This window comes from Anthonomus grandis, chromosome 15, assembly GCF_022605725.1.
Source record: "Anthonomus grandis grandis chromosome 15, icAntGran1.3, whole genome shotgun sequence".
Classification (NCBI taxonomy): Eukaryota; Metazoa; Arthropoda; class Insecta; order Coleoptera; family Curculionidae; genus Anthonomus; species Anthonomus grandis.
Genome location: NC_065560.1, coordinates 18,963,356 through 18,977,870, shown reverse-complemented (window position 1 = coordinate 18,977,870; position 14,515 = coordinate 18,963,356). Strand labels below are relative to the sequence as shown.

The following is a 14,515-nucleotide window of genomic DNA, read 5'->3' as shown; positions in this document are numbered from 1 at the left end:
AAAAATTGACATTTTCGAAAGAAAAATAAAAAATAGTATAAAACATGGGGTTTTATGTATATTTAAAATGATTTCATAGATAAACAATATAAAATTTTGCCATATAAACATGTATATCATGCGACAATAAATACGACATAGGCGCACGGACTAGTTAGTGCGGCATCTGCGACACATCAAAGATTGTAATAGATCTCTGAACTGGACTTTAGTCAAAAAAAGAAAGTCATCAAGAAAGATTTGGGCAGGTTAATGCTCAGATCGTCGAACCCATAGTAAGCGAGCTTCTTAAGAAGTATACCATGTTCCACTCGAAAGCCCTCGACAGGTCGTAAAAAGTAGCCTGACAGTACACACCTCTTTCAAAACCGTCTAGAATTTTATCACACAGGTCCGTGACTGCTGAATTGGTGAAATGTTAATGTCTAAAACCATGTTGCTTTATATAGAACAGGAGAGTTTGTAAAAACATTATCTATATAATTTTTTCTCCTAGAGGGGGCTTTTATTATATAGCACCTGACTGCTCAGATTTTTATGACATTATGTTGTTAAATGTTAGAGGTTTCAATACTTCTAAATCTGACTTTGAAAAAAGTCACTATACGGAAAAAAAATTAAAATTTTTCTGTCTCTCAGAAACGTGGGGTAATTAAAATAATGTAAATTTTATGGTTATCGAGGGATATTGTCTACGTGCACACTATTGTCGCAATGATCTAACTTATGGTGGCGCAGCTATCTAGGCACATAATGATATAAATTGTGACAATATTAAATTGGATTATTTTTGTGCAGAAAGGGATATCGAATTATGTGGGGTATCATATCCTTATGCACCAAATAAGTGTTTGTTTATTTTTTTATGTTATAGGGCACCAATTGGTGATTTTAATATTTTTATTCGTAATTTGTGTTGTATGATGGAAAAGTATTTTAAAACTAATCGCGAGATTATATATTTAGGTGATTTTAACATGAACACTTAATTCTCTAGAAAACTAGCAATTTATTTATGTAATGGTCAGTTTTAATTTAAGAAATCAGGTTCATATACCAACTCGTATTGGCCTTGAAAGGGCTACTGTATTGGATTTAATTTTTATAAATTTATCTGACTGTGCTGATGCGATTGTTCAAAGTAATACATTATCAGATCATGAAACCATATTTTTTAATACCGGTCTATTTAAAAACAATACTGAACGGGTTACTATGTTCAACAGAAATTTTACCCAGAACAATGTGGACAATTTTAGGCATGCTCTTATGAATGATAGCTGGCAGGAGGTCTACAGAGAAAGTAATTTTAATTTGCAGTTTCACATATTCTATTCATCATATGTGTGGCATTTTAATGTCAACTTTCCCACTAAACCATAGGATTCCGGTAGTAACAAGAAGTCATGGGTTATTAACGAAGTTCGTAAATCTAGTAGGCTATTAAAGGAGCTACATCAGCGTCGACGTGCGGTTCCGGCACTCAATGCAGTGTACAGAATTGATAGCGCCAAACATAAAACTTTGATTAATAATTTAAAAAAAAACAATTTTACCAGCAAAGAATTATTGATTCCGAAAATCCCAGTAGAACCATATGGTATGTTGTGTCAGAGTTAAATGGCACCAAAAAAAGGTATCTAATATTAAAATTAATGATAATGGAGTTTTAATTAATCCCAAAGAAGTGGCTACTTACTTTAATGATTTTTTTTATAAAAGAAGCGAAAAGATTTTTAAGCAATATTGCTAAAAATAAAAATATGGCTAAAGACATAAACAGGTCAGTTATTTTACGGCAAAGCATGAGCATTATTCCATTTAATGAAAATAAAATTTTACATATTATTAAAACTAAAATTAAAAACAATAAGTCAAGTGCTCAACATTCATCAGGTCCACTTGACTTTCATTAATCATAAAAATCAAGCCAACAAAATATATAAAAACATACACTTTCGATAATATATAAAGTACATTCTGCTTCAACATTTGTTACTTTTCGTAGTTTATATTTCTTGGGGTAATGTAACTCTCTAATTCTAATTCTAATGGTACTCTTGCAAACTAACATTTAACTCCGAGTCAAAATCTTGGATTGGCATCATGAAGTCTGTATCAATACAATAAAATCATTTAACTTCACATATATTCATTCTGTATTTTTCTGCCATTAATATACATCTTTGTACGAGTTTTTCAGAAAGAGCAAATATCGATGTTTACCAAATAAACAAGTTTTAATCCATATTTTTCACCTTTCCGTATTTTTCAAATACTTTTTGTTACTAGTAGGTCTTATAATAATCATATCGACATTTTAGTTTGCTTATTAGAATAACGAATTGCAAAATAGATTGGATAAACGTCAACATAAACAAAATAAATCTAACCTCACTTTGTTAGGATTTGTATGTGGCAACAGCTTGACAAGGTCGAAGAGAGCAAGGCTCTATCCCGTTAAATATATAAAAGCATAAAAAAGTACAAGATTCAAAAACCTTAAATCAGATTTGTCTCAAATTTGGTACACATATGATACCTTAAATTAAAGGTAATTATCTACAAAGCCCTATTTTAATTTTTTTATCAATTCGTTCTTAAGGAATATAGGATGTTTCTTATGGACTAAGAAATAATTGTAGATAAAAAAATAAACCTTATTTTTAACATGAAAAAAATAAAAAGGATCTAACACGTTGAGTTCCGCACAAAAATGCAAATGTTGTTCAAAACATCTGCGCACATTAGCAAACATTTCGAGAGTTATTAACTGACATTCATTAACAAATTTATTTCAAAGATCTTCAAGGGAGTGGTAAAGGGCTAAGATCGAAATATCTAACAGGCCATTTTACGGTACCTCTTCGGCCATTCATTGTTCAGGAAATACGTTGTTTAAGAAATGACGAACGGCAGCAGCATAATGTGGTGATATCCCATATTTTGATATTCTTGTTGAAGTAACTCAGTTATTCTGCCATTGATGGCGTCAGAGAAGATTTATATTAATAAAAAAAGGTCCAAAAATATGATCTCCCAGGATACCAGCCAATACATTAAGTTCTTGAAGTCGCTGCGTATGTGTTTCTCGAAATACTCACAAAATTGCACGCGATGATCAAAATCATGTTCATTTGCCTCATGTACTAGTTTGATTTTGTAGGCATGATATTTTTGAAATTTTAGAATTTTGTGAACGGTACTTTTAGGCACGCCAGGTGCGGTAGCAATTTTTTGGGCAGATGTATTAGGTTTTAACTCAACATGACCCAACACTACAATTTCTACCACTTCGTTTCTCACTGGATGCTGAACTTCATTTTTTATAATAAATTGTTGATAATAAAGGCCCACCAACTCAATTCTTTCTTGCAGCGTATAAACCATTGTTATCAATACTAATATTCTAAAGGTAGCTGCAACCCATTTGCCCTCCATAAAGAAGAACTTAAAATCAACTGTAAACAACCATGTAACTCGCAATCACTCCTGGATATTTCTATCAAGACTGGCTCTCGACAATTCAGTTAAGGATGGGGTTTTTTGTACTGTGAGTTTGAAAAGATAAGCACATCAAATGACCAAATCAAGTCCTTTAGATTGGAGTGACCCCTAACATTATGCCACAGGTGACTCAGATATGTGGTCTAAAGAAGTAACTGCAAAAAAAGTTTATTACCTATCGTCGCCGATTTTTCAACAGAAAGAAGCAACAGTCACCAACATAAATTTAATAATACCATATTGCACCTTAATGTTCAATAACTGTGTTCAAAGGTGCATGACTAAGACTAGCATCCTGTGTCCTAATGAGCACTAGCTATCTGAAACAGAGTTAGGGGTGACGCATATACAAGACTTTTATCTGATTTCTAAATTTTGTAGGGCTGTATGGAGGGATGTGTATATTTGTTCATAAATCAGTGAGAGAAAAGTGTGAGCCCATTGATGTTGTACCTCCTGGATCCATATGTGAATTGGATTTCGAGATCGCCGGGATCAGATTTGATGAATCTCTGATTTTCACCATATATCGATCTCTATCAGACGATTTTGAGAATTTCCTTGGTAGCATTTTCTGAATGCCCTTACGCTAACTGATAAATGTAATATCCCTGGCGATTTTAATGTGAGGTTTAACTCAGGTCAAAGTCAGTCTCAGAGAGTTGTTGATGTCTTTGCCAGTTTTGGATTTCATCCATCAATAATCAAATCAAATCGAATCGAAACTTTTATTATCCAAAAAAAATAGACACAAAGTGTATGGATTTCGTCACAGTTTTACATGTTATAATCTTGGCCTAACAAAAAAAATAACTACCTAGATAACTAAAATTCAAAAATATCTACCTATACTATATATTACAAAAAAAAGTTTTTTAGAAATAAGTAGCCTGCTATGAGGCATAGACAAGTCATCGGTGATACTCCGGCAATACCCCTAAGAATCTGTTTTTGGCTAATAAACACTCGACGTGCATGCGACGTACAGCCCCAGAACTGAATACCGTACAAAATTCGTAAGTGCATAATAGCGTGGTATAGACAAATTAGTTAATTAATTTCCATTACCACCCTAAGGTTCCTAATGGCATAACATAAGCTACCGAGCTTCATCGACAACTCAGCACAATAAGATTCCCAAGAAAGTGAATCATCCAATGTTAAGCCAAGAAACTCAACTGATTTTTGGCGTTTCAAACAATCGTTATCGTTGGTTACACATAAATTAATATCACTATTTATTTGACTATGACATGCATGAAAAACCATGTAATTAGTCTTTTTATTGTTCATGTAAAGTTGATTTAAAATAAACCAATTGCTAAGTTCCCTTAAGGCTTTTCCAGCAGATACATCAATTGTTTCCATGTTCTGTCTTCGGACAAGCGCAGATGCATTATCAGCATACATGGCGATGACACTATGTGTTATTGCCAAAGGCAAGGGATTAATAAATAAAAGAAACAACACCGGACCCAATACGGAACCTTGTGGAACCCCAATGTCCACTTTAAGGTTTTCAGACCGCATACTAGATCCGAAGCTATCCCTCACTGCTACATATTGTGAGGGATCTGCCAAAAATTATGCAAACCAGCTCAACACTACTCCCCTTACACCATAAGATTCCATTCTATCCAAGAGTAAAGTATGATCTATGCAGTCAAACGCCCTGCTGAGATCACAAAATATCCCAACAGGGGATTTTTGCACCCGCCTCAAGAGCCTCGATTACCCTCGACAAAAATGCCAAAACAGCAGACGTCGTGTCGTGGACCTACCAAACACATCGATTTTTTTTCAAATAAGACATAAGCCAATCAAGCATTGCATATTCAAAAATTTTAGAAAAAACAAGAGGTTAAGGCTATGGGACTGTAATTGTCAGGCATAACTCTGTGGCGCCACTGCCTAGCAGCGCTACCCTACCAAGTCGTCGCCAACGCAAGCAAGTGCTTGTTCCGCGACCCGAGTTCTAGCCGTCTTGCCGTCTCTTCTCCTTGCCGATGTCACGTAGACGTCAATGGTGAGGATTGTCAAAAAAGGTGCAAGTCAGTCGGTCCCTTTTGTTTATCTCGAGAAATTCTTTCTGTTTTTGTTAATTTAGTTTTAGTCAGAAAAGTTGTAAAGAAGTGAATAAAAACCCTAATCTCATGTTCGGGGTTGTTGTTAATTCCACCTCCACAGTGTAGCACAAAAGCGGCCACCCGCGCGAGACTCATAGTGGATCTCGGGCGGAGTGCACTTAACACGAGGCAACAAGTCGCGTGTTCCTCATGCCTTCACTCAAAACCCCTCTAAACTCTAAAACTCGATCCCCTTTTTTAAATAACGGTATAACTTTAGATATTTTTAACGAATTTGGAAAAATTCCCTTTTTAAAAGATAAATTTATAAGATCAGTTAATGGTTTAAGGCAAGCCCCAGCAGTATTTAATAGCTGATATTATACCAAAATACTCAATTGTATACCTACTATAAAAATATTGTAACGATATTGGCAACACTGCGAATCTCGGTTATAAGATAATCTGCGAATATCGGATACATTTGTCGTTATTTCGGAAACATCGTATTGACGCAAGCGGGCTGTACGACATCTCTGGAGACGCGTGAAAGGTTAGCGAATCTTCCGGAACCATGGTTTGCCGGGTATATAAGAACGCCAGTTCAAGTCATAATATTGGCGCGACTTTTAAAATCGATATAAATAGCAGTAAATAAATACAGCGTAAATAAATATTTCTACCAGTCTTGAGTGATCGTGTTTAGTGTGTACGTGTAAAATAAATCAGTAGACTATTTTTGTGCATCAAGTGTTCAGATTCACATCTAACGAATGGGTACATAGTGGTGTCAGGTATGTTGTGTAAATTGGACGTCAGTCAACTGGACATTGATAAGACATAAATAATAGTGAACTGAGTGTGAGAAGTGTGAAAATGCCAAAGCTAATGAATGGATTTAAAAGTTCCTGAACTGAAAAAGCTGGAGGTAAGGGACTGATAAAGAATACGACGGGAAATAAAACCGATTTACCAGAGCGGTTCGTAATGAATTACTTGAAGAAGGCGATAACTCAAACAACCTTATGTTGTTAACCAGCGATCTCGGTCAATTGTTGCAAGGTTTGAAAAATTATTTTCTGGAAAATTCTGCAAAGCTAGAAGGTTTGAAAAACGAATTGATAGAAAATTTCGCCAGCCTAGATGCTAAATTGCTAAAAAATAATGCAAAACTGGAAAAAAACTGTGTCACCTAAGAGAGAATTATGCCAGGTTGGAAGAAAAAAAATTAGAAAATAAGAAACTATAAAAAAGAACAAATTCTAGAAAAATCTTTGTTACTGAAAAAAGAGATTTTTCTCACTAATGGAGGCAATACAAGCATTCCTGGATGAACTCCGCGATGGTGAAATGAGGTAGGCCTTATTACTAGCACATCCACTTAAGCTAGTAGATGCACTAACACAATCCTTAAATTTGAAGCTGCGAAAAATAACAAACAAGGGCCGCACGCTCGTGCCCGGTAAGTGATTCCAGGAGAGGGCAATTTTGAGGAATCGGTTAAACGGATCAATAGCGAGGTTAATGAAGGATGTAGCCGTCAGGACCGGAAGTTGGAGTATAGGAAATGTAGCAAAAAAGATCGCATAAAAAGACACTATCCAGAAGGCGCAAGTTCCACTCCTGCCAATCCGGAAAACCAAATAAGGTCGATGCGAAAGGGTGATCGTCCATCTGCATTCAGCAAGCTTCAATGAATACCGCCCAGGTCTCCTCGCTGCTTCACTATACTAACAGTGTTTTCGTGAACACGTATTTTGATGGAACCTTTTCTACTGTGCTGCTGAATACAGATGCGATAAAAACACTCATAAGACTGGACGCGACGTCTGCAGCTAGGTTCGGTAATCAAAGTGTCATCGAGCAATTATTCATGGTGAAAGAAACATTAAATTTACTATAGAAAAAGCCACATTTAAGCATACTGTTTTAGTGGTTGAATTGAGGATGAGGTGATCATCAGAACGGATATAATGGACACCAAGGCTTTGAGTTGAGAAAGAGTCCTGAAGATCGACGATGGGGAAGTTATTTTACACTATGAGGGGACTCAACGTGCTCGAGTCCTACTTCCGGAGGAAACTTGCCAGAGGATGCCATATTGTTTCAGATTCGATCGTTTTGCAGATCGTTGATGTATTGATAAACCTAGCAATGCATGACAAGTCTGTTGGTAGAGGGATAGCAGTGGGAAAGACCCTTGTACTTGCTGAAAACAAAATTCCTGTGAGGGTAGTGAATATTGTAGAAAATCATTTGCGTATCTTGTCTTATTAGAGAAGGCATGTTTCAGCAATACTTCGACAAGTTGCATTCTTGAAAGAATTAAAAGGGCTGGTATCGTCGTCAGGTACCGGCCAAAGGCCTGATTAGAAGTGTTTTGGTTTTTGCTTAACAGATTTCGAGATGTTTTTGATACTGGGAAGAAAGAGAAGACCAACATACTCCAGAACAAAATTATTACAAGAGATGCTCATCCCATCTCTTGTAGCAGCCTTACAGCTCGATGACTACCACTGGCCAAGAGAGACGAAGCTGATAATATTGTTGAGAGTATGACCAAGGAAGGCTTCATACCATCATCTAGCAGTTCATAGTCTTCATCGGTTAAAAATTTGTTGGGTTTTTTCAGCAGGTTTTTCGTAGATTACCGCCAGCTTAATATTGTGACTAAAAAGGACAATTATCCACTCCCTTGCGTTGATGACACTTTGGACACCCTGACTGGATCAAACATATTTTCCAACGTAGACCTGAACTAGCAAGTTGAGTTGGCCTCTGAAGATCGAGAAAGGACAGCTTTCACGGTGGGTGCTGGATAAAAACGGTTTTAAGAGGATTGTTCTGGAAGACTTGACTTGCTTACCTTGATAATATTATTGTGGTAGCAAAATCGAGGACCACATGAAAAATTTAGAAGAAGTATTCCTGAGGCTACGAGGTTCTGGACTAAAGTTAAGCAAAGAAATGTCATCTATTTCAAAGATCTCTGCAGCATCTGGGTTATATTGTTTCCAGTCAAAAAGTTTCGGTTAAAAAAGGCAAATGTGCAGACTGCCAAAAATTGGCTAGTTCTCAAAGAGACGCAAAAGTTATGCAGTTTCTTGCTATTATGCACTTACTACCGACGCTATGTGACTACCGAATTTTCCAGCATCGCCAAATCATTGACCAGGCTGACAGAATGAAAACGAAAATTCCAATGGTCCCAAGACTGTCAGGAAGCTTTGAAGCACCTAAAAGAAGCTGTGACAAGCGCGCCTATCCTGAACTATCCGCTAGTTGAAAGAAAATTTATACTGGACATCGACGCTAGCAATATGGGCATAAGAGTTATGCTGTTTTAAATACAGGATGGCCAAGAAAAAAAAATCGTTGGCTATTTTAGTAAGACGCTGTCCAAGCCAGAGCATAACTGTTGCATCACTTATCGAGAGTGTCTAACTGTTGTCAAAGTGATGGAGCACTTCTGCAAGTACCTCTATGGGAGGAAGTTTCTGCTGCGAGATGACCATGTAGCTTTTAGAACTTTGACTTTATACTGAACACTGAGAAATAGAAATGCAGATAATTATCAAGAAAATCCTGTCCAGAGGACTGAAATCATTGTTAGTAGGCAGAGGAGGAGAAAAAAAGCTCATTTGCTAAGAACCACCTTCGTTGATGATAATTGGCAAAATAGAGACTTTATAAGAGAAAAAAAGAAACAAAACAAACTAGATATAAAATTACGAGACAGTTTTACCAATAACCAATTCTTTATTTTTGAGAATTTTGAGAATCATCTTCTCCCGAAGATGCTAAAATCGTTAGCGAAACACGTGTCGAGAGTAAAAATAAAGAGTTTTGGTTAGTGGTAAAACCGTCTCGTATTTTAAGCGTCACACCAAAGGTTCCATCCATAGGACAAACTAGATATATTTAGAGCAAAGCGTTTATTAATCAGCGCTTTCGGCGTATGAGTTATTTGTGCTAATTAAAAGTGAGTTGAATGTAATTTTTTAATATAGGAAAAGGGGTTTTAAAAATAGAGAGATAAAACGTTGTCAATTACCCCAGGAGTTCCACATAGTGGAAAAAACATTTTCACAAATAAAACAACATTTAAAAACATTTAAGACTACAAATAACTCACCACTAAATGTAGAAGGACGTACAAATTTGAAAAAAAGGGGAGACATTAGTACCCTTCCATGCTTATATTTAAATCGTGTTAAAAGGCGGGAAACACAACGTTAAAATAGGTTACAGTTATCCTACTGTCAACTTCAGAACCAGCGTCAAACCTGTTAAAAAAATAGTGGCAACAAATTAGTCTAGAAAATTGACCACAAAATTGTCACAAAAATTGGACGTTAAAACAAAAAAGGGTGAAACAAACTAGACTTCAACAATGAATTTGTGTTTTGGTAAGAAGCCTGAAAATAGATTGCAATTTTTTTAACGATGTAAAATAAAACTTAAAACAGCATCAATCAGAAAAGATATTAATTATAAAATTGTAAATTGTGCAGTCTTCTTTGTATCGAAACGTAAGGTCTATTGAGGTTTACTTGTATATTTAAGCATGAGGGATTATTGTTCAGCTCATTAGTGATAAAACATATTTAAGAAAATCAAGTCGGTGGTAATGTTTAGACGTAACTTGTTGAAGGAGTTTAGAATTAGACTTTGAACTAAAATTGTGCTTACTAGATCTTATTGTGTTCACTAAATGCAGAAGGGGGTTTACTTTAATGCTCAGCTATGCGTGCTTTTAAGGGTCTACAAGTACGTCCCCCTTTAAGTTGGTGGGGATGGTCGGAATGATTTGAAATTATGTGGTCTGTTTGTGTGAGTTTTCGATATATTAGTGAAAAATTATATTCAAGTACTATTAAACAATTTTTTCAAAGAATGTCCTCAAGTAATATTGATACACATATCTCATACACAAAAAATAATATTTCTTCTTTCTTTAGTAAAAGACACTATACATATTTAAATGGAATATGTAATGTTCAACTAGTTGTTACACAACATTATATTTTGTAGTAATAAATTGCCTAACAACAACATTATATAGATTTGGCTGGTTTTCAGTATATTCAAGAGTTAACTCTTTTATAGCGCCTATATTAGTACTATCTTGATCACAAACAGTTACACAGACCTTCATCCTAATTAAGTACAACTCTTTAAGGTTTTAGGTCTTAATTATAAGATTTTTTACAACCTCCGCCTAAATTGTATGTTGTGTAAAAAAGTAAGGCATTTTATAAGTTTTTTAAAGACCTTTAATCATGAATATATGATAATATTTATATATAAAGCATGATATGTTTGCTTGAAATTTTGAGAAGCTTATATCTAGTCTTTAGTAAGTCTTTATATCCTGAAATTCTTTGACTGGATTTTTATAGCAATTAAGAGCTAATGTGGTATAATTCTTTAGTTACTTCATTAAGATTTTCTTCTATAAATACATTAAAGAGGCAATATACACTCTTTCATTTTTCAGAAGTAACCTCAATTTATACAGGGAATTGCTTTTGTATAACAACAATTTCCTGTGCAGGAGTTAAGCTATCTTGTGAAAGACCAGCATTAATAATAATGTTTTTTTCTATTCTCTAAAGAGAAATGAATATTTATCAAATTATCAATAAAATTTGTTGAAAATATTGAAGCAAACCCTAGTAGCATTGATGGAGAACTAAGGAATAATTAATGGTAAATTAATACATATGTATGTGGAGAAAACTTACTCCATTCCGAATTTTACACCCTAATTCGACAAAAAATATAACTTGAAACTAAAAATTACGGTAAATAGACAGCCATTAATTTCTGCAAATTTTCCTTGACCCACGAGGCGACGCTTGATCAAAATATAAATAAAAAAAGTCAACTTCAAAAGTGTCGCTAACATTACTACTGTCAAATTTTCCTAATGTCAAGTCACCCTAAGATGGCCGCCCTCCGAAATTCCGTTTTGGCAAATCAAGTTTCATGGGGCTGATTGACTCAGCTGTTGGGTGAATGCCCGGGTTGTCGGCGTTTTTTTAGTCGTGACGTCAAATTTACTAGTTGAGCGTGTTTTCGCACCAGCAGCACGGCCAGCGTCATTGATTTGAAGAGATCAGGCAACATTTGGTATTGGACGTATTCGGCTGCCGTTCTTGATGGGGTCCGGAGAGATGGATGACATTAGACAATTCCACAATTGATTTTTGCTCCAATAATTTAATTATTTTTCATGGTACTCTGGGCCTCCTAGGCCTGTAGGCCTTTTTTGCTCGCAATTTCGCAATAATAATATCTTTGAAAATTTTCTATTGAGACATATTTGTTCGCATCATGACCTCACTTTCGTGCTTCCATAACATTTCACGATATTATCCTTTTCTATGGCCCTCAAGCCTGGAATATTTTAATGTACATAAATTATATTACCCTGATTGACCAGATTCACACTTAACTATGGTGAGTCACACTTAACTGTGGTGAGAAAAATACTTTTTTTACACAAAATCTTCAGATTACTCGCCGGTGCTTTGTCATCGCCAGCCATCTTTTTATGTATCTGCGCCCAATACTATATTTCAAATCATAATTAATATTTTTACTGAAGAGATTTTTTTATCTAGATACATTTGCTTTAATGTTATTTCTATATTTCGTGATTTAGGAGTTTTATTATTTTCCTTTTTTTTCTTACAGAGAATACAAAAGAAGCACAGCCCAATGAGTCCGATGACGGTAAGTTTTGTTATATTCAGCCGTATTTATCTTAATTTAAAAAAAAAACTTATTTTTGTTTGTTAAGAATATATGGTTAATTAGAAATAGAAAACTTTCTACAATTAGATTATACAAGTTACAGTTTAATTTAAATGGTTCTTGAATTCAAATCAACCAGAAATGCGTGTGTTTATATTAGTTTTTCCGAATCCAACAATCAGTTAAAGGCAAATAGTATAATTTAAAACCAAGAAAACTATTAATGTATTATACAAGGTGTTGTGAGTAAATAAGTGCGGCAAACTTCAGGGGGTGATTCGGCATGGAAAAATAATGACAGTTTGCTATATAAACGTATGTCCGCAAATGCTCCGTTTTCCGAGATACGGATTGTTAAAGTTTTTCTTAAAAATTGACGATTTATCTATTGCTCTAAGGTCGATCGAGATATGCAAATGAAATATGGAGGGTTTTAAGAGGCGGTTATAGCGTATTTTTTAGAATTATATCAATTAAGAATTTTATGTTCATCATTGGCGCGGCGCGCATACGGGTAATGATCTAATGATATCACAGTAGTGTAACATTTTTTTTCTTAAAAAAAAAATGTTACACTACTGTGATATTTTAAATTAAAAATATTTTTTGTATTCCTCGTTCTATTTGTGACAAAAAAACCTCTCTCACCATTTTTTCGTATGTAACGCCGTTTTTATGCAAAAAAAAACATCTTGATGCGAATTTTTCATTTCTTTAATATATTATCAAGAACCATTTAATACAACAACATTATAACCCTCAAACTTCATTTGCATATCTCGACCGGTTTCAAAGCAATAAATACATCGTCAATTTTTAAGAAAAACTTTAACACCCGGTATCTCGGGTAACGAAGCATTTGCGGATAGGTTTATATAGCAAACTGTCATTATTTTTCCATGCAGAATCACCCCCTGAAAATTATCGCACTTATTTACTAACACCCTGTATACCGGTATGAAAACGAAAGCGACGATCATAGGAAATTACATATAATATAGGAAGGCATAGTCTCGAATTAATTTAACCATATCCCTTGACACGGGTACTATACCGCTAGTTTAGAAACAAGTATGCGGAGTTTTGATATGGCAGATTATGATTGAAATTATTTATTTTAAACCGAAAATAAACCTGATATTCTGCCGTAACCAAAATTATACAAAATTTGTCTTCAAATTAAATTAATAATAATATCCTTAAAAACAGTTAAATACCGCCGGCTTATGCTAAACAATATCCCAGCCTGTTATAGAACTTTCGACGAGTATTCCGCAACATTTCGGCATTTAGTGTTTTTATTATTCAGTGTTTCTCGTACCCTGGCACGAAGTTTATCTAAATTAGAGGTACGTGAGGTCTAGAAATTTTCTCCATCACATATATCCTCAAAGGAAAAATCTAAATTAGCATAATTTACTTAACCAATCTTCTTCGGTTCGAATAAAACAAGCAAGCATTAAGATTAAACCGTTCATGGACAACGAAAACAAAAAATAACAGCATTTGGATGCAGACTAGAGTGATATAACGAAACCGAAACAACTAGTTTATAATTAGTAGCAATTAATATAGTAGAATTTAGAAAATCAGTCTATCATAAACGTCAGACATCCGATATTAAATGTTTATTTGCAGTCCATTTAGTAGATTGGCATTGATTTAATCCAGGTTTATGTTCATTCTTTTGATTTAATTTTTTTTCTATCCGCTGATTTTTCTTTTCTTTTTTTTTCTTTTCTGATCTTCGGCAGCGGATAAAAACTTCGTCTTCCCCGAAGATGCTAACATCGTTAGCGACACACGTGTCGCGAGTAAAATAAGGAGGTTTGGTCAGTGGTAAAACTGTCTTGTAATTTGAGTGTCATACGAAAGGTTCCAATCATAAAACAATTCCACTTATTATTCAATACTATGATAAGATCTGTGAATTAGCATTCCTACGCATCACGATTGGATTAGATTATCTTTCTACGTACGTTTTAATTTTGAATAAGAAAAATAAAATTTTTAACAAATATTATTAATTTGTTTCCAAAAATACACCTGAGTTGCATATATAATATGTGAATTGTGCTCTTTACATTTGTCCAAGAATGTGTAGCTTTTCTAAATATACAATATAGGAGTACATTATACATTTTTATGTATTTTTTAGATTTAAGATAACTTAGAATCAT

At 34.6% G+C, this 14,515-nt stretch overlaps 1 protein-coding gene across 1 annotated transcript in view; it reads left to right on the top strand.

Annotated features, from left to right (window-relative positions):
• LOC126745138 (protein timeless homolog) overlaps positions 1–14,515 on the top strand; it is an 817,207-nt gene that overhangs the window by 746,655 nt on the left and 56,037 nt on the right. The window contains exon 12 of the mRNA XM_050452863.1: positions 12,276–12,314. Within this exon, the coding sequence (XP_050308820.1) occupies positions 12,276–12,314 (39 nt within the window). The remainder of the gene's footprint in view (positions 1–12,275; positions 12,315–14,515) is intronic.